General features: G+C 41.0%; 1 protein-coding gene and 1 long non-coding RNA gene across 6 annotated transcripts in view; one reads left to right on the top strand and one right to left on the bottom strand.

Moving 5' to 3' along the window:
- The window catches only part of LOC140202565 (uncharacterized), an 81,535-nt gene that overhangs the window by 56,079 nt on the left and 4,015 nt on the right, over window positions 1–21,441 (bottom strand). The window contains exons 2-3 of one of the 2 annotated variants that reach the window (XR_011887121.1): window positions 13,249–13,397; window positions 5,375–5,566 (exon numbers count right to left, since the gene is read on the bottom strand). This is a non-coding gene — a long non-coding RNA (uncharacterized lncRNA). The remainder of the gene's footprint in view (window positions 1–5,374; window positions 5,567–13,248; window positions 13,398–21,441) is intronic. The other variant, XR_011887122.1, reaches the window with a different exon arrangement.
- The window catches only part of cped1 (cadherin-like and PC-esterase domain containing 1), a 279,536-nt gene extending 258,095 nt beyond the window's left edge, over window positions 1–21,441 (top strand). For 2 of the 4 annotated variants that reach the window (XM_072267559.1, XM_072267558.1), the window contains 2 exons: window positions 425–571; window positions 3,445–4,363. In XM_072267559.1, the coding sequence (XP_072123660.1) occupies window positions 425–571; window positions 3,445–3,675 (378 nt within the window). In that variant the 3' untranslated portion in view covers window positions 3,676–4,363. Of the gene's footprint in view, window positions 1–424; window positions 572–3,444; window positions 4,364–21,354 lie in introns of those variants that run through there. The other 2 variants (XM_072267561.1, XM_072267562.1) reach the window with 2 other exon arrangements.

Genomic DNA, 21,441 nt, shown 5'->3' with positions numbered 1-21,441 from the left:
GGAAATTTAGCCAAGTATTTTATTAACCAAAGACAGGTGAACCTGATCCATCCTCACTCAACCTCCCCCATTGTTATCGTCACCTTCTAAATACACTAAGTAATAGATTTTTATCATAGAACTCTGGGTTTAGGATTGTGACTGTCTTTCTAAATGCTAAATTCTTTGAGTGCTAAGAATCTGATTTTCAGAAGTTCCAAATGAAACCAACTTCTCCAGAGTGTAAGAAAAACTAGAAAACACTCAACTCACAACATTGTAAGGCCAATTGAAAATAATATCCAGAGAGGTAAATAAAATATATTTGCATTTAATTCTGAGGTGAACCACCAGGTCACCAATAATTCAGAGTTTTAGTTAATATGCTAAAGACTCAAGATATTTGATATGATTTTCACATATTTGACATGTTCTATTATTGTAGAAAGAAGTTCAAAATTTGTGGAAAGAAAACATGGAAATACTCTCTGAGGCAAAGAACTGTGGTTTTGATGTTGTTGATACATTTAGTATCACTATGGGACGGTATAAAGAATTCCTTCAGGGAAAGTGTGCATGTCATTTTCATGAGGTAACTTCTGTTTCTTTTAAATGTTTTTAGTAAGTCTTATTTTGCACTCAGATGTTACAATTTATTGTGATATGCAATACGACTTGTTCAGCTAATTTAAACCCTCTTGAGCCTCTCTGACATCGTAGCATTCCTACAGAATTCAATACCATGATTAGCTAATTGCAGGCTTCCAAGAAATTCCTTAACATGATCTCATCAGTGACACCTGCAAATAAACTTGCCACTGTAATCATCTCTTCCCAGGATCTTTTTGGAACTTTTCCCATTTCCATGCCACCTTCATATCAATGTTGGATACAAGATCGCTCTCCCATGGACTTGAAACTCTACACATTGTAATTTCTACAGAAGTAGTGAGTCCATGTCAGTAGAATCAATCTGTGAAGAACATCAGCATGCCAATCATATCTTGACTCCATTCTATTCAGTCCTTTCCCACCTACATCCACAACACTTCTCATGCTCTTGATCTCCTCAGTAACTTTCAATTCCCTTGCCCTTACTGCTACATTTTCACAGTCCCTATATGCTTCTGTCAAGGCCTTAAATCTCTCTGTTCCTTTCCCAATAAAAGAACCCACCAGTTCCCCTCCACCTCCACTCTCCTGTGCTTGGCAGAACTGGTCCTCACCCTCAACAATTTTTCCTTTGGCTCATCTCACTTTCTCTAGACTCGAAGGGTAGCAACAGGTATGCACATGGGCCCCAGCTATGCCTGCCTCTTCACTGGCTGTGTAGAACAGTCCCTGTTCCAAGACTACCCCAGTAATGCTCCCCAGCTTCTCCTCCGCTATGTTAACAACTGCATTGGTGCTGCTTCATGCACCCATTCTGAGCTCATCAACTCCACTCAGCCCTTCAATTCACTTGATCCATTTCTAACACCTCCCTCCCCTTACTCGATCTCTCTGTCTTCATCTTTGGAGACAAACGATCAACCAACATCTTTTATAAACTTACCAATTCCCATGGTTATCTTGACCTATACCTCTTCCCACCCTGTCTCCTGTAAAAATGCTATTCCGTTTTCTCAGTTCCATCATCTCCACTGCATCTGTTCCCAGATGTGGCTTTTCTCTCCAGGGAGTCAGAGATGTCCTCTTTCTTCGAATAACGGGGCTTCCCTTCCTCTACCATATATGCTGCCCTCGAACTGCATTTCCTCCATTTCCTAAACATCCATGCTCACCCCACCTTCCTGCCGCCTTAACAGCGAGAGTTCCTCTTGTCCTCACCTACCACCCCATGAACCTCCGTATGCAACACGACATCCTCCACAACTTCTGCTATCTCCAAAGGGATCCTTCCACCAAACCATATCATTACCTCACAACCTCTCTCCACTTCCTGCAGAAATTGTTCCCTCTGTGATTCCCCTTGTCCATTCTTCCCTCCCCACTAATCTCCCTCCCGGGCCTTATGTCTGAAAGTGTCCAAAGTGCTAAACCTGGCCATTCACTCCTCCCTCGCCGCCATTTAGGACCCCAAACAGTCCTTTTAGGAAGAGGTAACACTTCATCTGTGAATATGCTGGGGTCATCTACTGTGTCTCGTACTCCCGATATGACCTCCTCTACATTGCTGAGACCTGTTGTAAATTGGGGCACCGCTTCGTCGAGCATATCCACTCAATCCACCAGAAGCAGAATTTCCCGGTGGCCAAACATTTTAATTCCAATTCCCATTCCTGTTCTGACATGTCAATCCATGGCCTCCTCTTGTGCCAAAATGAGGCCACCCTCAGGGTGGAGGAGCAATACCTTATATTCCATCTGAGTGGCCTCCAACCTGATGGCACGAACATTGATTTCTCCTTCAGTAAAAAAAATTGTTTTCCCTCCCCCGTCCTCTTTCTCTGTTCCCCACTCTGGCCTTCTAGCTCTCCTCACCTGCCTATCACTTCCCTCTGGGTCCACTTCTCATTCCCTTTCTCCAATGGTCCACTCTCCTCTGCTATCAGATTTCTTCTTCTGCAGCCCTTGACCTTTCTCACCCACCTGGCTTCACCTATCACCTTCTAGCTAGCCTCCTTCTCCCACACCCCCCCCTCACCTTTTTATTCTGGTGTCTTCACCCTTCCTTTCCAGTCCTGAAGAAGGGTCTTGGCCAGAAACATCGATTTATTCATTTCCATAGATGCTGCCTGATATGCTGAGTTCCTCCAGCATTTTGTGGATGTTGCTTCAGCTTGCCAATGTTTGTACAATCGACACTGGTCCTCTAAGGAACTTTCTGAAGAGTTGCAGATTGAACAGTTCCACCTGCGCATGGGTGCCAGTGGTCATTTCCGCCAACTTCTTCACAACAATTTGTGTTTTTGCTTTACCGTTATAACCAGCTTGTTTGTGGAAATTATGATAAAACAAACATCTTGTGGAAAAGTTAATAAAAACAGCTGAGAGAGCAGAGAAGAAATTATTAAATTATCAAAACAATGTAAGGCATACTATTACAGACAAGTAACAAAAATAAAACTAAAATAGGCAATAAATATGCTAAAGCATGAGCAATATAAACTGACTAAATAATAATACGAAATTGGCAGAGAAGAAGAATAGATAATTAGGCTTCAGTATAACTGATGAGGCTCAGTAAAGCCGGGGATTACAGAAAAAGTGAAGACAGATAGATGAAAGGTGATATTACAAGAATTACAATTCGGAGCTCGAACTCTAGTAGCTTAGATAGCTTAAATGCAAAGAGTATGTCATTAATACCAGGATAATGTCGTCTGAAGTTTAATTGTTCATGTAACACTTGACAACAGAAGTGAAAATGTCTTAATTAGAAACTGTTTGAATCAGAAGTTATCAAAAAAAAAACAGTTTTGGAAGATAAAAATTAATTACTCCTTTCTCCCCTCTTCTCAGGTAGTCAAAACTGAAAACTCTATATCAACAATTCATACAAAAATGAAGCACTTAGCACATTTCCTTACAGAAAAGGACAAATCAAACCAGAGAAAGCATTCGACACAAGATGTTTTGTCTGCCTTTAAATCACACTATCATGTCAAAGGTCCAATAAACCAGGCGTATTCAGAAATTCTTCTCAGCAGACTCTGTGTTAACAGATCGAATATTCTGAGTACTCAGCAATAAAAAATAGACACTTTTTACAGTTTTAAGATTTGCTGCTTCCCTGGAGATCAGTGCAAAATACCGCACGGTATGTATTCCATTTCTCTCTGATTGGCTACAAATCCTTCCACCACCAAAGACATGTGACACTTTTTAAATCTTTATGAAATCAATATGTGCCTCTGCAAATGTGAGGCTTCAGAGTGGCAGATGGAAAACCAGAAAATTGATGTGACTCGCTGTCTGGCCAGATGAATTGCATAAACAGCTGTGGGCGAAACAAAGTATTTTACACAAGATTAAGTACATGAGAGACTTGAAGTCCTTAAGTAAGCCACTTAATCCTTTCTGTGCAATATTCAATCACTGTGTGCACTATTTTTTTGCCGGATTTCTGAATAGCTTTTATTTTTATATGTATTGTTCACCAGGAATCACATTCCCCAGATATTGCTGGTGATATCAAATTATATATACCTCACAGTGCCTGTGTTTATACTGCCATTTTTTGGCAGGAAGGAAAATGGTTTAGTAACTGCCTGAATTATCAAATGTCTTAAGTGTACTTTACATACAATTTTCAATGTTTACAAAATGCTGGTATTTTTCTACATTTACTTTTAATACATACATGTCTTTTTAAGTTTTCTATTAAACCTAATAGTGCTTATGTTTGTGATGCTACAGATGACTATTTTTATCATCCATGAATGCACTTGAAATATACGAATAAAGAAAAAATATTTTTGAAAGGCAATGTTCTGTTCAATTGCTAAATGTTGTTGAGTGCAGTCGAGCCGCCGTCGACTCACGGCAGCCCTACAGATAGTGTAGTCGTCTACAGGGTTTTCGTGGCAAGGTACGGAGGTAGATTTCTTCCGCACAAGTACTGCTGGTGCCCGGATTGAGACCCGGCCAGATTCGAACTCAGGACCATCTGCCTCAAAGTCCAGTGCTGATGCCACTACACCACCGGTCAGCCCAAAAATCCCTTCCTATAAATCTTCTCACAATTCTTTACCACAGCTTTAGAAAAACAATAGTATGCTGTTCAGTAATTTGGGGCAGCAAGGTAGTGTAGTGGTTATCGTAATGACCCAGGATCAATTCCCGCTGCCATCTAGACATTCTCACTGTGACCACATGGCTTTTCTCCCAGATTCCAAAGATATACTGTTAGTAGATTAATTGGACAGTGTGGGCTTGTTTGGGCCTGATAGGCCTCTTGTTACAGAGCTGTAATCTCTAAGTAAATAAATAAACTAAATTAGAGAGTTTCACTGCCATTTCCAATTGCAAATTTAACAATGTAGCTATTAAGATATCTGTGTAATTGATGGGTGTAATATGGAGAACTAGAAACCATTATCACCCATGCAGGAAATACATCCCTACCTTGCAGCCAATCCCTGCAGCATTGTCCTGTCATGTACAGGGCTGAAGGTGTCACATGACAGAACAGACCCGCGCCCTTAACCACACACACACCACAGACTTATGTCTGTGAGTTCCTGATATTCTGGATAGAGCAGCTCTTCAAGAAAATCAGTTGGGCAGCAGCTTGGGAAGAGCGTAACAAGAAAAGGGTGGTATGAAATTAATTTTGGGCAGGCAAGCAAGGGTTGAGAAAACCTCAGGGCATTTGAGATGGAAGTATTGTGGGACCCATCATTTAGCCATCAATATAATATACTAATAAGAAAGAAAATTGATGCCTCACACTCTTTGACATCAAAACAGAAAGGATCTGGCTCCATTAAGTCATACCAAATCCTCATAGCTTGCTTCCAAGGTCTGTGCCACTTGAACTAAATCTTCTTGATGCTTCTAATGCTTCCGCTGCTCGGAGAGGAGGGCTTTGGGGTTCTGATGTTGCTACCATTCATCCTTTGGGGTTTCTTGTTCGTGGTGTCTGTGAAGAGTAAGAATTTCAGATAGTATACTGGATACATTCTCTGATATTCAATTGAACCATTTGAATCTTTCTGATAAGAACATCAAACCTGCCAAATGAGAGTTAAAATCATCACCTTCTTTCAGATCAGAAGGTGGCTGGACCAGTAAGCTGCTCTCTAATCGGTGAGCCAGCAACCCTCACGCCACCCACTCACTGTCAGGAATCTCCTTGCCTTTGAATTTATAGATAGCCTCCACTGTCAGCAATCGGTCAAGAACTTTTAGTAGTGCATGAGACCCCAGGAAAGAATGGAATATCTAGTTCAGACTGTGACTCAGATATTAGACTTATCAGTGGAACAATCCTGCAAGTCCCAGCGTATTAATTACTTGATAGGAAGCTGAACGTTGTCATTAAATTTCTGCAAAGAAATAAATATTCAAAAAGGGAAGAAGTGTTTATGCTGCTTTCTTTTGACGTTCATAACTATATCATATCACATGGCAAACAGAAGCTCTGAAATGAAGACTAAATTCCTTTAAGGAAAAGCAAGCAGCCCCAAAGGACCTTAGTATGTATCTAATTATAGCACCTTTGCAAAGAGAGATGATGGGCAGGCAGAAATTAGGTTTTGACTCTCGTCCATATATTGGTCTGCCCACTTTAGTAGCTGCAGCAAATAGGAGAAAATCCTATGGCGGCTTACTTGAAAGTCCGCTTGCTTAAGAAGAGGTGAATTGGATGGCATGATTACTTGTGACCACATAGGTAATGCAACTTGACAAGCGCAGGAAAAAAAATCAAATGCATTGTATCCTCTCACCATTACACGAACATTATTCCTGTAGCTTCATACCTTGCAAGGGTAGAAAAATGGAGTGAAGAAGTGAATTGTAGAGGAACAGGTAGCTCAGAGGGGATCTGGGGAGCTGGTTCAGCAGATGATTATGAAGGAATACGGGTGTCATCGTGGCAGTGGCTGGGAAATTACTACAGGGTCAGAATCAGGAAGCTTCTGCTAAACAGGAAACCAAAAAGGCACAGAGTCTAGGGCTCGTCTTCAACTTGGGATCCCAATGGTGAAATGTGATAGGGCTACACTCAGTGGCCACTCTATTAGGTACACCAGCTCGATAATGCAAATATCTAATTAGCCAATCATGTGCTGAATGAAGACATGGTCAAGCAGTTGTTGTTTAGATCAAACATCAGAATGGGGAAGAAATGTGATCTAAATGATGTTGACCATTGAACAACTGTTGGTGCCAGGCAGGGTGGTTTGAATATCTCAGAAACTGCTGACCTTTTGGAATTTTCTTACAAACCAGTCACTGGAGTTTACAGAGATTGGTACAAAAAACAAAACAATCCAGTGAGCAGCAATTCTGTATTCTGTGGGCAGGAACATCTTGTTAATGAGAGAGGTCAGAAAAGAATGGCCAGACTGGTTCAAGTTGAGAAGAAGGCAACAGTAACTCAAATGACCTCGCGTTACAACAGTGATGAGCAGAAGAGCACCTCTGAATGCACAACACATTGAACCTTGAAATGGATATTCTACAGTAGCAGAAGACATTAGGTTCCAATCCTGAACCTAATAAAGTGGCCACTGAGTGTATTCTGCTGGTGTATTCTGCTGTTCTATTATTATCTTCTATCACCATCTCCGCCTGCCACATTATCAGAGAACCTACCATTATTCTCTTCTTCCTTCACATTTCTAACTTTTCTCATTTCTTATGATCGGTCATTAACCTAAAATGTTAACTTTATTTCTCACCTCCTAAACGCTGCTTGATCTGCTGTCATTTTTCAGTATTGTAGTGTCACAGCACCCAAAATATGTTGTTTTTTTTTAGCAAGGTGAAGAAGTTTTAGTCAGGAAAGAAAGAAGCAATCTTCAATCAGTGAAACAATTTACCAAACGAGTTAGTAGAATGGTAAGAGATCTGAGGAATCAATAACTCATTTAAACAGTTAAGAGTCACAGAAAGAGATTATACAGATACAGGTCCTTCCACCCACAGTTTCTGCATTCACCATCAATGACCCATTTACACCAAACATACATTAGTCCCTTCCCCCCCATTATTCTCCCGACATTATTATTGGCTCTTCCTAGGTTTTCCAAACAATTCAGAAAGGCCAGAATAAAAAGGGTAGATAATAAGACCAAAAGACGTAGGAGCAGAATTAGGCCATTTGGCCCTTCGAGTTTACTCCACCATTTCATCATGGCTGATCCATTTTTCCTCCCAGCCTCAATCTCCAGCCTTCTCCCATATACCTCCATGCCCTGACCAATCAAGAATCTATCAACTTCTGTCTTAGATATACATACAGACTTTGCCTCCACAGCTGCCTGTGGCAACAAATTCCATAGATTCACCTTTCTTTGGCTAAATAAATTCCTTCTCATCTCCATTCTAAAAGGACACCACTCTTATCTGAGGCTGTGTCCTCTGGTCTGAGACTCTCCCACCACAGGAAGCAACCTCTCCACATCCACTCTGTCAAGGCCTTTCACCATTAAATAGGTTTCAATGATGCCACCCCGCATTCTTCTGAATTCCAATGAATACAGGCTCAGAGCCATCAAGTACTCTTCATATAGAACATTGAATAGTACAGCACAGTCCAGGCCCTTCGGCCCACAATGTTGTGTCAACCCTCAAACCCTGCTTCCCATATAAGCCCCCATCTTAAATTCCTCCATGTACCTGTCTAGTAGTCTCTTAAACTTCACTAGTGTATCTGCCTCCACCACTGACTCAGACAGTGCATTCCATGCACCAACCACTCTCTGAGTAAAAAACCTTCCTCTAATATCCCCCTTGAACTTCCCACCCCTTACCTTAAAGCCATGTCCTCTTGTATCGAGCAGTGGTGCCCTGGGGAAGAGGCGCTGGCTATTCACTCCATCTATTCCTCTTATTATCTTGTACACCTCTATCATGTCTCCTCTCAACCTCCTTCTCTCCAAAGAGCAAAGCCCTAGCTCCCTTAATCTCTGATCATAATGCATAGTCTCTAAACCAGGCAGCATCCTGGTAAATCTCTGTACCCTTTCCAATGCTTCCACATCCTTCCTATAGTGAGGCGACCAGAACTGGACACAGTACTCCAAGGGTGGCCTAACCAGAGTTTTATAGAGCTGCATCATTACATTGCAACTCTTAAACTCTATCCCTCGACTTATGAAAGCTAACACCCCATAAGCTTTCTTACTACCCCGTCCACCTGTGACAGCAGTTCAAACCTGGAATCATTTTTATGAACCACCTTCGCAATTTTTCAGTCTTCTGGAACCATTCCAGAACCTAGTGATTCTTGCAAGATCATTACTAATGCCTCCACCTCTTACAGAACCCTTGGGTGTACACCATCTGGTCCAGGTGACATCTACCTTCAGACCTTTCAGTTTCCCAAGAACCTTCTCTCTAGTTGCGGTAACTTCACACACTCTATGATCCCTGACACTTGGGACTCCCACCATACTGCTAGTCTCTTCCATAGTGAAGATTGACGCAAAATATTTATTCAGTTTGTCCGCTATATCCTTGCCCCCATTACTACCTTTCAAGCATTGTTTTCCAGTGGTCCAATATCCACTCTCACCTCTCTTTTACACTTTAGGCATCTGAAGAAACTTTTGGTATCCTCTTTAATATTATTGTCTAGCCTACTTTCATATTCCATCTTTACCTTCTTAATGACTTTTTTATTTGCCTTCTATTGGTATTTGAAAGCTTCCCAGTCCCCTAACTTCCCACTAATTTTTGTTCTATTATATGCTCTCTCTTTAGCTTTTATTTTGGCTTTGACTTCTCTTGTTAGCCATGGTTGTCATCCTTCCTTTAGAATACTTCTTCCTCTTTGGGATGTATATATAATGTGCCTTCCGAATTGCTTCTAGAAATTCCAGCCATTGCTGCTCTGCCGCCATCTCTGCCCCTGTTCTTTTCCAATCAATTCTGGCCAACTCCTCTCTCATGCCTCTGTAGTTCTCTTTACTCTACTGTAATACGGATTCATCTGACTTTAGCTTCTCCTTATCAAAATTCAGGGTGAACTTGATCATATTATAATTGCTTACCCCCCCCCCCAAGGGTTTTTTTTTTTTAAAACCTTAAACTCTCGAAACAATTGCAATTCATTGCACAACACCCAATCCAGAATAGATGATCCCCTCACGTCTCAACCACGAGCTGCTCTAAAAAGCCATCTTGTAGGCATTCAAGAAATTCTCCCTCTTGGAATCCAGCACCAACTGATTTTCCCAATCCACCTGCATATTGAAATCCCCTGTTACTATGTAATATTGCCCTTTTGGCATGCATTTTCTATCTCCCACTGTAATTTGTAGACCGCATCCTTACTACTGTCTGGGTTACTCCTATCAGTTCCTTAGCTCTATCCATAATGATTCAACACCTTCAGACCTTACGTCACCTCTGTCTAATGTTTTGATTTCATTTTTTACCAACAGAGCAATGCCAACCCTCTGCCTTCCTGCCTGTCCTTTTGATTGTTTTCTTCCCCACACCAGTTGCATATTCATAAGGATATTAAACTCTTTATTCTAAAGCTTCAATTTTGCTAACCAGATTTTATGCAAGGCGTTATCAAACATATATAACAATAGCTTTGCTCTTATCCACACATTATACTTCATTTAAAACTTGAAGGCTGTCGCAAAAATGGAACGGTTATAGATTCCTGCAGTTTTAACATGTGGCCTGTACTTTTCAGGCCAGGTGGGTAGAACTAAGAATAAAGTCTATTTCATTGATGCAGTGACACTAACTTTGATGTAATCCTTCATTCAAATCAAAACTTGCAGTTCCCATCTGCTCAAAGTGACGTAAACCATGCAATTTACCACAATTGTCCTGAGACACCTAATACCGGAATTACTTGAGTTATATCCCTGTAATGTACAATTATTCTCCACTTTTCATTCAATTGTTTCATTACTGGTTTCATTTATATATTGTAAAGTTAGAAATTTGAAGATTTGATATGTACTTTAAATAGTTTTGGCAATTTTAGAAACCTCAGTGAAGGGCCGACTGGTGGCGTAGCAACATCATTGCTAGACCCGGGAGTGGAGGTTCCCGGGTTCGAAACTAGTCGGGTCTGCTCCCGAGTACACTTTCCATCCGTGCCGGGTTGAATGTCGACCAAATACTGCAAAAATATCTGTGTGAGGAGTGGTGCGCCACGCAGTCTCTCTCTCTCTCTCACTCTGCACCTTGTAAAAGCCATGAAAAAGACATCATCACGGACTCATGAACGGACACGCAGACACACAGATGCGCACACACGCAGGCGCATGCCAAATAAAGAAAAGAAAGAAAGAAAGAAAGAAACCTCACCAATTAGGATGACAAGTTACTGGAAAGGTGATTGCCAGGCTTGCTCTTGGTAATTGCCGGTGAGTTGGGAGGAGGAGAGGGGTCAGACATTAGGGGCTTTGATCAAAACTTTACTTGCGTCCAAATGAGGCCTGGTGGTGCAGCACATCAGTTATCAGTTTAACTGTGCTAAGACAGGATAGGTGGCGCTGTGGCACAGATAAAATAAAAACTATCACACAATGCAAAAAACCCGAGTTCAATCCTAACTGCAGGTGGTGATCTTTGTGAAGTTTGCAAGTTCTTCCTGTGTCTGTGTAGGTTTCTGCCAGCTTCCTCCCACATCCCAAAAACATGAAGGTGGCAGGTTGATAGGCCACGGCAAATTGTCCCTAGTGTGTAGCCACACATTTTGCATAACATTTCCTGCAGCTTTCTCAATGAGTTGGTCCTTGCTATATGGCTAGTATAGTAGGTAAACTGCTAGAATCCATTATTAAGGAAGCAGTAACATGGCACCTAGTAACAAATGAGCAAAGTCAATATGGAAATAATAAAAAGAACGTCTATTTAACATTTCTGTTTTCCGAGGTTGTAGCTGGCAAAGTCAATAAAGGGAATAACAGAATTCAGCGTATTTACTCTTCCAGAAGTTTTTGATGGAGAGTCAATAAAAGGTCTGTAACAGAATAACAGAACATAGAACTGGAGTTCAGCCATTCAGGTCCAAGATGAGGATAAATTTCTTCAATCAAAGGGAGTCTTTAGAATTCTCTGCTCAAGATAGCTGTGGAAGCTCAGTACATTCCAGACAAAAATCAATAAGCTAACTTTTAAATATTACAGGAATCAAGTATAGAAAAGTAGTGCTGAAATAAAAGCAAAATCACGATCTTATTGAATAGAGAAGCAAGCATAAGGGGCCAATTAGCCTACTCTTGCTTCTACTTCTTACATTGTTATACACCTGATCAAATTATTCCCCCAAAGCTGCCCAAACTTTTGAGTTTCTGAGGACCAGCACGTCATTTCCTTTGGGAATCCCCCGATACGCCATTTAAGTGATCAGTTCAATATGGGCTGTTTTTATTAAAATAGGCATCAAAGCACTTATTACTAGAATATTCTATTGAGGAAAATCCTACCTTTGACACCATGGCCAAACATCTTTCTTACGCTATTTCGAATAAAGCGACAAAACTCAATCCATCATGCTTCCTATGACATTACATCACTTCTGCCCTCTTTATCCAAATATGATATGGCTACTAATGAGCACCAGATGTCAGTTCCATTTAGTGCACACGTTATGTATGATTGAAATGCTTAAAAAAATCTAAATATCTTTTTTCACTAATAGAGTGTACATTCTATTTTACTATAGCTTTCAAAGTAGACAAAATCAAGCTAAAGTTTCTTAACCCTGCATTTTCTGGCTGCCTGTACATTTTCTAGCATTAACGTCCATGCAAGTGCAGCAGTTAGCTCTTCGTGCTCTGTAACAGTGTTGTTCAATAGAAGCTGCTAACCAACCACAGATCATTCTAAATGGCTCAACACAAAACCGCTTCGTCGAGCACCTATGCTCTGTCTGCCAGAAGCAGAACCTCTCGCTGGCTAAACATTTTAATTCCGATTCCCATTCCTGTTTTGATATGTTTGTCCGTGGCCTCCTCTTGTGCCAAGAGGAGGCCACCCTCAGGGTGGAGGAGCAACACCTTATATTCCATCTGGACAGCCTCCAACCTAATGCCATGAATATTAATTTCTCCTTCCAGTAAAAAGTTTTTTCCCTGTCTCCCCCGCCCCCCCCCCGCCTCTATTCCCCGCTCTGGCCTTCTCACCTGCCTATCACTTCCCATTGGGTCCCCTCCTTCTTCCCTTTCTCCTATGGTCCACACTCTTTTCCTATTAGATTCCTTCTTCTCCAGCCCTTCATCTTTCCTACCCATCTGGCTTCACCTATCACCTTCTAGCTAGCCTCCTCCCTGTCCTTCCACCTTTTTATGCTGGCGTCTTCCCCCTTCCATTCCAGTCCTGAAGGAGGGTCTCACCCCGAAACGTCGACTGTTTATTCATTGCCATAGACGCAGCCTGACCTGCTGAGTTCCTCCAGCATTCTGTGTGTGTTGAAAATATCATTATGTTTGCTAATTCTGAGGTTCTCCCAGATTCTTAACTGAGAATCAGCAATTAGATTATTAGTGAATAAATATTAGAGTCATACAGTATGGAAACAGGTCCTTCGACTTAACTCATCCATGCCAATCATGATGCCCACCAAGCTAGTCCCTTTTGCCCATATTTGACCCTCTGCAACCCTTCTATCCATGTACTTACCAAATGCCATGGAGCTTGAATCTTTTCCCTATGACTGCATGGTTCTTTTTCTCTTTGGTGCTCTTGTTTCCTCCTGCATCCCATGAAGGTTCTGGTTGATAGGTCAATTGGTCACTGTAAACTTGCTTCTAGCGGGTAGAATGTAGAAACTGGGGGTGAGGTAGAGGAGAAGAGGAGAGAGTTGATAGGAATGTGGGAAGATAGTTCTTGGTTCAATTATATTTGATAAGAATGAGACCTGCAAGGGATTGAAACATACTTCTGAAAGGAAGGAGGCATTATGTAAAGGTCTACCAGGAAAACTAATTCCTTGGATCACTGACTCAGTAAAAAGATGGTATAATTTTAGGAATATTATATTTTTAAAAAAGGGAAGCTAAGCATATTTTTAAAATAGTTTTCTCGGGGCATAAAATGCCCAATTAAAAGTAGCAGCTAAAATAGAATTAACATTATTTCAAAGTGGTGAATATTTCACAAAAGGGATAAAAAGGGAAGCAAATATGACTATATTGACAGCTCTTTCAAAGTTCTAGCACAGGTGAAATGGCCAGAATGGCCTCCTTTTGCAATGTAAAATTCTAAGTGTATTTGCATTCAAAGTGTAATGTGCAGGAGGTATAATTGTAATGCTCTTGATTAAACAGGTCTGCAACAAGATCTTGAGCACCATGTTATTGAAACAAATAGATAACTGGACAACTCATTGGATCTGCTATTAGCTAATGGCTGAATAACAAAACAAATAAGTTTGCAAAAATTGATAGGACTTATAGCCAAAGGCCAAAGTATGATTTAAACTTTCAACCATGAAAGGCATGCTCTGAAGATATTAAGTGTAAAGTGGGAGTGAAATTGGTGACTGCTGGATGGGAGGGGTGGTAGAAATAAAGGGAACTAGACTTGTCTTGTGTTGTCCATACTGTACCAACCACCGCCGCTGGGCTATAAACATGCAGGAGCAATGTGAAGTTAAGTGCCTTGCTCAAAGACACAACACGCCGCCTCAGCGGAGGCTCGAACTCGCGACCTTCGGATCACTAGTCCAATGCCTTAACCTCTTGGCCATATGCCAACACTTGGGATGGAAAAAAAATACCACTAGCAGAGAGCATTGGTCCCCAACCACCGGACCGCAAAGAATGTGCTACCAGGCCGCGAGGAAGCGATATGATTTGGTGATATGAAACAATATGAGTCAGCTGCACCTTTCCTCATTCCCTGTCACGCCCACTGTTGGAACTTGAACGCATGCGTCATCCATGTCAGCGTGGGAAGAAGATCAACTCCTCGAGCTTGCAAATAGTCATAGTCATACTTTATCGATCCCGGGGGAAATTGGTTTTCGTTACAGTTGCACCATAAATAATAAATAGTAATAAAACCATAAATAGTTAAATAGTAATATGTAAATTATGCCAGGAAATTATGAAATAAGTCCAGGACCAGCCTATTAGCTCAGGGTGTCTGACCCTCCAAGGGAGGAGTTGTAAAGTCTGATAGCCACAGGCAGGAATGACTTCCTATGATGCTCTGTGTTGCATCTCGGTGGAATGAGTCTCTGGCTGAATGTATTCCTGTGCCCAACCAGTACATTATGTAGTGGATGGGAGACATTGTCCAAGATGGCATGCAACTTAGACAGCATCCTCTTTTCAGACACCACCGTCAGAGAGTCCAGTTCCATCCCCACAACATCACTGGCCTTACGAATGAGTTTGTTGATTCTGTTGGTGTCTGCTACCCTCAGCCTACTGCCCCAGCACACAACAGCAAACGTGATAGCACTAGCCACCACAGACTTGTAGAACATCCTCAGCATCGTCCGGCAGATGTTAAAGGACCTCAGTCTCCTCAGGAAATAGAGACAGCTCTGACCCTTCTTGTAGACAGCCTCAGTGTTCTTTGACCAGTCCAGTTTATTGTCAATTCGTATCCCTGAGTACTTGTAATCCTCCACCATGTCCACACTGACCCCCTAGATGGAAACAGTGGTCACCGGTATCTTAGCTCTCCTCAGGTCTACCACCACTCCTTATTCTTTTTCACATTAAGCTGCAGATACTTCTGCTCACACCATGTGACAAAGTTTCCTACCGTAGCCCTGTACTCAGCCTCATCTCCCTTGCTGATGCATCCAACTATGGCAGAGTCATCAGAAAACTTCTGAAGATGACAAGACTCCGTGCAGTAGTTGAAGTCCGAGGTGTAAATGGTGAAGAGAAAGGGAGACAAGACACTCCCCTGTGGAGCCCCAGTGCTGCTTATCACTCTGTCAGACACACAGAGTTGCAAGCACACGTACTGTGGTCTGCCAGTCAGGTAATCAAGAATCCATGACACTAGGGAAGCATCCACCTGCATCGCTGTCATCTTCTCCCCCAGCAGAGCAGGGCGGATGGTGTTGAACACACTGGAGAAGTCAAGAAACCTGACCCTCACAGTGCTCGCTGGCTTGTCCAGGTGGGCGTAGACACGGTTCAGCAGGTAGATGATGGCATCCTTAACTCCTAGTCGGGGCTGGCAGGCGAACTGGAGGGGATCTAAGTGTGGCCTGACCATAGGCCGCAGCAGCTCCAGAACAAGTCTCTCCAGGGTCTTCATGATGTGGGAAGTTAATGCCACCGGTCTGTAGTCATTGAGGCCGCTGGGGTGCAGCGTCTTTGGCACAGGGACGAGGCAGGACGTCTTCCACAATACAGGAACCCTCCGGAGCCTCAGGCTCAGGTTGATACATGGCGAAGTACTCCACATAGCTGAGGGGCACAGGCTTTGAGCACTCTGGTACTGACACCATCCGGTCCTGCAGCCTTGCTTGGGTTGATGGTGGGCTGAAAAGTATGTTTGACATAACATCTCTGCCGGCATTCTGGATCAAAGTCAAGGCTGAATATCCTGAGATAGCCACAAAAACACTGAAAACATTGTCCATTTCCAACATCATATCTCTGCGAAGTGGGGTTTTCTGTAATGAATGCAACAAAAACTAAATTGCGGAATAGACTGGACATAAGGAACCCCCTTCGAGTATCGCTGTTTCCCCTCACCCCTCGATGGGACCGTCTTGTTGCAGGGAAACAAGCCCAGGGCTCCCACTGATTCAGTGATATTTGTGTGTTGCAATGATTTTATATGTTCATACGGGGAAAATATGCGCTGTGTATTTAATAGCCAAATGTTACTTAAAATGTTATGATGCTATTGACTTATATAAGTGACTTATAATTGACTTATCACTATATTCATGCGAGGAAAAAATGCGCCGTGTGTTTAATATTAAATTTATTAGATAAACCCTTTTAGAAACGAAATTGAGTGTACAGGTATTAGCCACTTATAAATGACTTATAGTTGACTTATCACCTATATTCCGGTCTTGATTAACACCCCCCACCCCTGTCGGCCAGTCCGCGGTGCAGAAAAGGTTGGGGACCCCTGGCATAGAGGACCACACCAATGAAAGAAGCAATAAATGTTGTCAATCTTTTGCGACTCCTTGATTAGATAGGAGAGTAAATTGACCAACTGTGGAGGATTTGGTAATTTTTTTGTTGATATCACCAATTCTAGTAGCTGACAAAAATGAAAAATGAGAATTTTGTTTTTAGACTACTCTAATTAGGGTGCAGGCTGAGCAAATTTGAATTCACAATTTACAACTGAATTAAGTGTCCTACAACCAATGTGGAACCATGACTTGGAGACTTAGAGACCACAGTATATGCTTTAAGCTTACTCCCAAGATAACTAAACATCACCAAATCCGATAGAATAGATTCATTATCTATACTGGCAGTGACACATTATTGCTCAAAATTCAAGTCCCCGACGTCCATTATACAGGTAAAAAACATACAATAGATAATGAGCAAAACAGAAAAAGTGTTTACATAGCAACACACACAAAATGCTGGAGGAACTCCTGCCAGGCAGCTTCTATGAAAACAAACAAACAGTTGATGTTTCAGGCCAAGACCCTTCCTCAGGACCCAGTTTTTATATACTTGTTGAAACTTTTGAAGCTGAAATCATTATTGTTAACAAACATTAACAGACAACAATGGTTCATTAATTTTCTTTCATTGCGCCACTCTATACCACAGTTCATGCTACTTCTAAAGGCCACAGATTGTTTGAACTATACTTGTACTTGGAAATTGCCAAATACGAACGACAGCTGTTGTCTTCAAATCCCAACACACCAAAGGATGTAAAATGCCAAATATACTATTGAACATCAAAGTAATCCGCATCAAAAGTTTACATTAAGTATGAGAATTGCCATTAAGTTTGTCTTGCTGTGAACTTCCAATTTTTTCAAGATAGCTACCCATCCCCATTATGATGCAGAGTAGAAAGCAAATTAAGTGCATCAGATTCGAGATCTACAAGTTTTTTTAATGGTGTGAAAAAAAGCAGATTTTCATCTTATCAACCTGAAATATTATCAAACATAAGCCTCAGTTATAAAAGGCAACAACCGCTTCGGCATTGTTTCTCCCTCTAACTGATTGATCAGTGCCATCTTTACACATGCACAATTGTAATTTCGTTTTATGAATAACAATTCATTAAACACAAGTTCAAACAATGCATTACTCAATTATGTAACCATTAGTATTTTATTTCTTATAGCAGAGTCACTGCACTCTACATATACAGTATTTGATTTTTGTATTTTATCCTCACAAACTTCAGAGCTATGCATTCAAAGGTAGTAGATGGTATGTGTGCCCACTTGCTTTTGTTATTAGGAAAATGAAGCAGAAAATGATGATTAATTTGGTTACGTTCTCATTTTGAGTTTAAGTGCCAAACACTAATGTATAACCTAGATTAAATATTGATGTAGTACTTACTTAAATATACTGTACTTCAATTTCGTTCATTCAATGTAAAGCTACATTGTTGCCAGAACCAACTTTATGATGAAACATGGTCAGAATGGGCAAGTTGATCTAAAGAGTCTGTCTTCTGTGCTGTTTTGCTCTTAGGCTATGAAACATTAAAGCTACAACTACTTACTCAGGTACATGAAGAAGTTTTGATAAACTATTTAAATTGTACTTCATATGTTTTGCTGACCAATTAATCCTAACCAACATCAGTTGGCCAGAATGACCCAAAATTTGTAGAAGCAATGGTGGTAACATTGACCATCATTCTTCTGTAAATCTGACAGCAACCTTTTCTCCATTAAACATGAAAATGTGGGAATTGATGCCAGTGATATCCTGCTCCTCTACAAATATAATGTTGCACTTCAATACAGATGCAATGAATACAAAATCAGATTTCACTTGGAGATTCTGAGAGAAAAAAACCTGGAGGCCCAGGGGAAATGATCAAGCAAGCTGACTTTGTAAAAGAATTTTGAAGTCCAGCAGTTTGAAGGCAGAAAGCACTGTGATCGATAATGAAGTGGAGACAAAACATATTGATGCAATTGTGAAGAAGGCACACTAGCGGCTATACATCATTGGGTGTTTGAGGAGATTTGGTATGTCACTAAAGACTAGCAACTTTCTACAAATGTACCATGGAGAACATTTGGGCTGGTTGTAACACTGTCTGGTATGAAGGCTCCAATGCACAAGATTGAAAGAAAATCTGCAGAGGTTTGCACTCAGCCAGCTCCATTCTGAGCAAACTAGCCTCCATGCTATTGAGAACATCTTCAAAATGCAGTGCTTCCAAAGGCAGCATCCATCCTTAAGGTCTGTCATCATCCAGGCCATGCCCTCTTCTCATTATTGCCCTCAGGAAGGAGCCTGAGGCCATATTTGAGGTACAGCTTCTTCCCCACCACCATTGGATTTCTGAACAGTCCATGAACCCGTAAACATTACCTCACTAACTTGCTCTCTTTTTGTGCTATTTATTTTTTTTTATATTTCCTATTGTAATGTAGTAATTTTTATCCATTGCACTGTAGTGCTGCTGCAGATCAACAGATTGCATGACCTATGTTACTGATAATAAACCTGATTCTGAAATTGAAGGATTGGTAGAGGGAAATGTCCAAAAGTAAATTGGAGCAGAGTCAGGATGGGGTCTATATGAAGATGCTGTGCTGTGCTGTAATATTCCAAGCTCTATATTCACTCAGGACATTGAGTAAATCAAACCGATGGGAGAGACCATGATTAATATGGATGCAAAAATAATTCACCCAACTAATTCAGTTCGGAATGGAGTAGCATGACATAGATTGTTATTTGTCAAGGCAGATTTGAGCAGTGCCACTTCAACCGTGCAATAGAGTACAGTATCGCCAAAACTATAGATAGCAGAGTGGTGGTAAGTATAAAGTATAACTGCTAGTAAATATTGAGCAAGTACAAACAGAGGTTTCAACCAGACAGAGGTTGCAATTTCCAAGGCGTATTTTGTTAGAAATATTTGTATTGATTGAGATACAGCGCAGAATAGGCCCTTTAAATCCCGCCGCCCGGCAAACCCCAGACTTATTCTGAGCTAATCACGGGACAATTTACAACGATCAATTAACCCGCCAGCCAGTAGGTCTTTGGTAGGAAACCCACGCAGTCACATGGAGAATGTATAAACTCCTTAACCGGCAGCAGCAGAAATTTAACCTGGGTCCGCTATACAGTACTGTAAAGCTTTGTGCTCACCATTACGCTACTGTGCCGCTCCAACTTTGCTGTTTTGGGCAAAGTAGCACCACTAGTATACTACAGTAAATCTCAATCCTCCCCCTAGGCCCCTTTAATATCACGACGGATATTTGCTGTAGAATAATTCTAAAACGGAGATAAAAGTAAACACGATCACGGCGACACTTTTGAAATAAGTAATTGTTTACTGTTTATGCTAATTATACTAACACACGCAAAATTCCATTCTCTGATTGGATTATTCATTATGATTGAAAAATACCAGAATCCGGGGTTCAGCATCCTTTGTTGCCTCTGCTGCTTACGGTTGACGTGAAGCTACAAAATGTTATTTTAAATATACATAGAAAATATGCGACGCAAAAGTCATGTATGCCGTGAATATCGAAGAATGTCAGTAGAAAATTCCAATAGATTAACCAATTTTTTTTAAGTACAAGTATAAATTTTAAAATAGCAGTACTAAGAATGACATTTCTAAATGTTGTAGGAACTCGGCAGGTCAGGCAGCATCCATGGCAATGAACAAATAATGGACGTTTCAGGCCGAGACATTCCTTCACGATACCTTCTTGGCTGGAAATATCCACTGTTTGTTCATATCCATGGATGCCGCCTGACCTGCTGAGTTCCTCCAGCATTTTGTGCGTGTTGCTCTAGAAGAATTCTCAGCATCTGCAGAATCCCTTGTGCTTATTTCTAAAAGTTTCCTTGTTCCATTACTTGATTGCTGAAATTCAAAGTTACTGATTAAAGCGGGTCGTGTTCATACCCTAAGGTACTGAACGTTTCAGTGATTTATTTAGACTGCTATTCTAATCTGATAATTAGATTGAAACTCTTGGCTAGCCTTCAATAGCAGTTCGGCAGAAATGGCTCCGTCAAACTTACATTATACATTAGAAACATATTGCATGAATAATTCAAATGACAGATGTACAAAATTATATTATTCCAACGATGCCTAATGATGTTTTACAAACACGATTTATGTGCATTTCAAATGGCGAGAAACATCATGATATAAAATAAAATGTGAGTGCTAAAACACGAACATGGGTTTACGGAAGTTCTTTGCACAAAAATACATAATTCTGACTGCACATTTGGTATCACATTTAAAAGTTAATAATATATCACAGCATTTGTCTTAAACAAAACCAAATTAAAGATTTTTGAAGCCACGCGTTCTTCAGTTCGTTACATTTGTAAACTGATGAAACCGACTTGTTTTTTACGAGAATACGAGTCCGGGGAGGGGATGTTGAATTGCACCGATAAAGCGTTTACAAAGAGAAATTTAGAGCTGGCATGCAACAAATTAATAGATAACCCATTGTGTCAGAATGTACGACAAAATAAACCGTGAATATTTCTTGTAATTTAAATCTAATATAATCATACGTTACGTCACTTTGTAAACACTGCACAGTCTCTCAGTAACCCTTTCTCCCAATTCTGTCAGCCTCTCCTCCTCCAACTTGATCATTCCTCCTAATTGAGTCTTTCGGATGAAACTAATTTTAAGACTTCATTTGAAGTCACGGGACGT

Source organism: Mobula birostris, chromosome 9 (genome assembly GCF_030028105.1).
Source record: "Mobula birostris isolate sMobBir1 chromosome 9, sMobBir1.hap1, whole genome shotgun sequence".
In the NCBI taxonomy this organism is placed as follows: domain Eukaryota; kingdom Metazoa; phylum Chordata; class Chondrichthyes; order Myliobatiformes; family Myliobatidae; genus Mobula; species Mobula birostris.
This window is presented reverse-complemented; position numbering and strand designations above follow the sequence as displayed.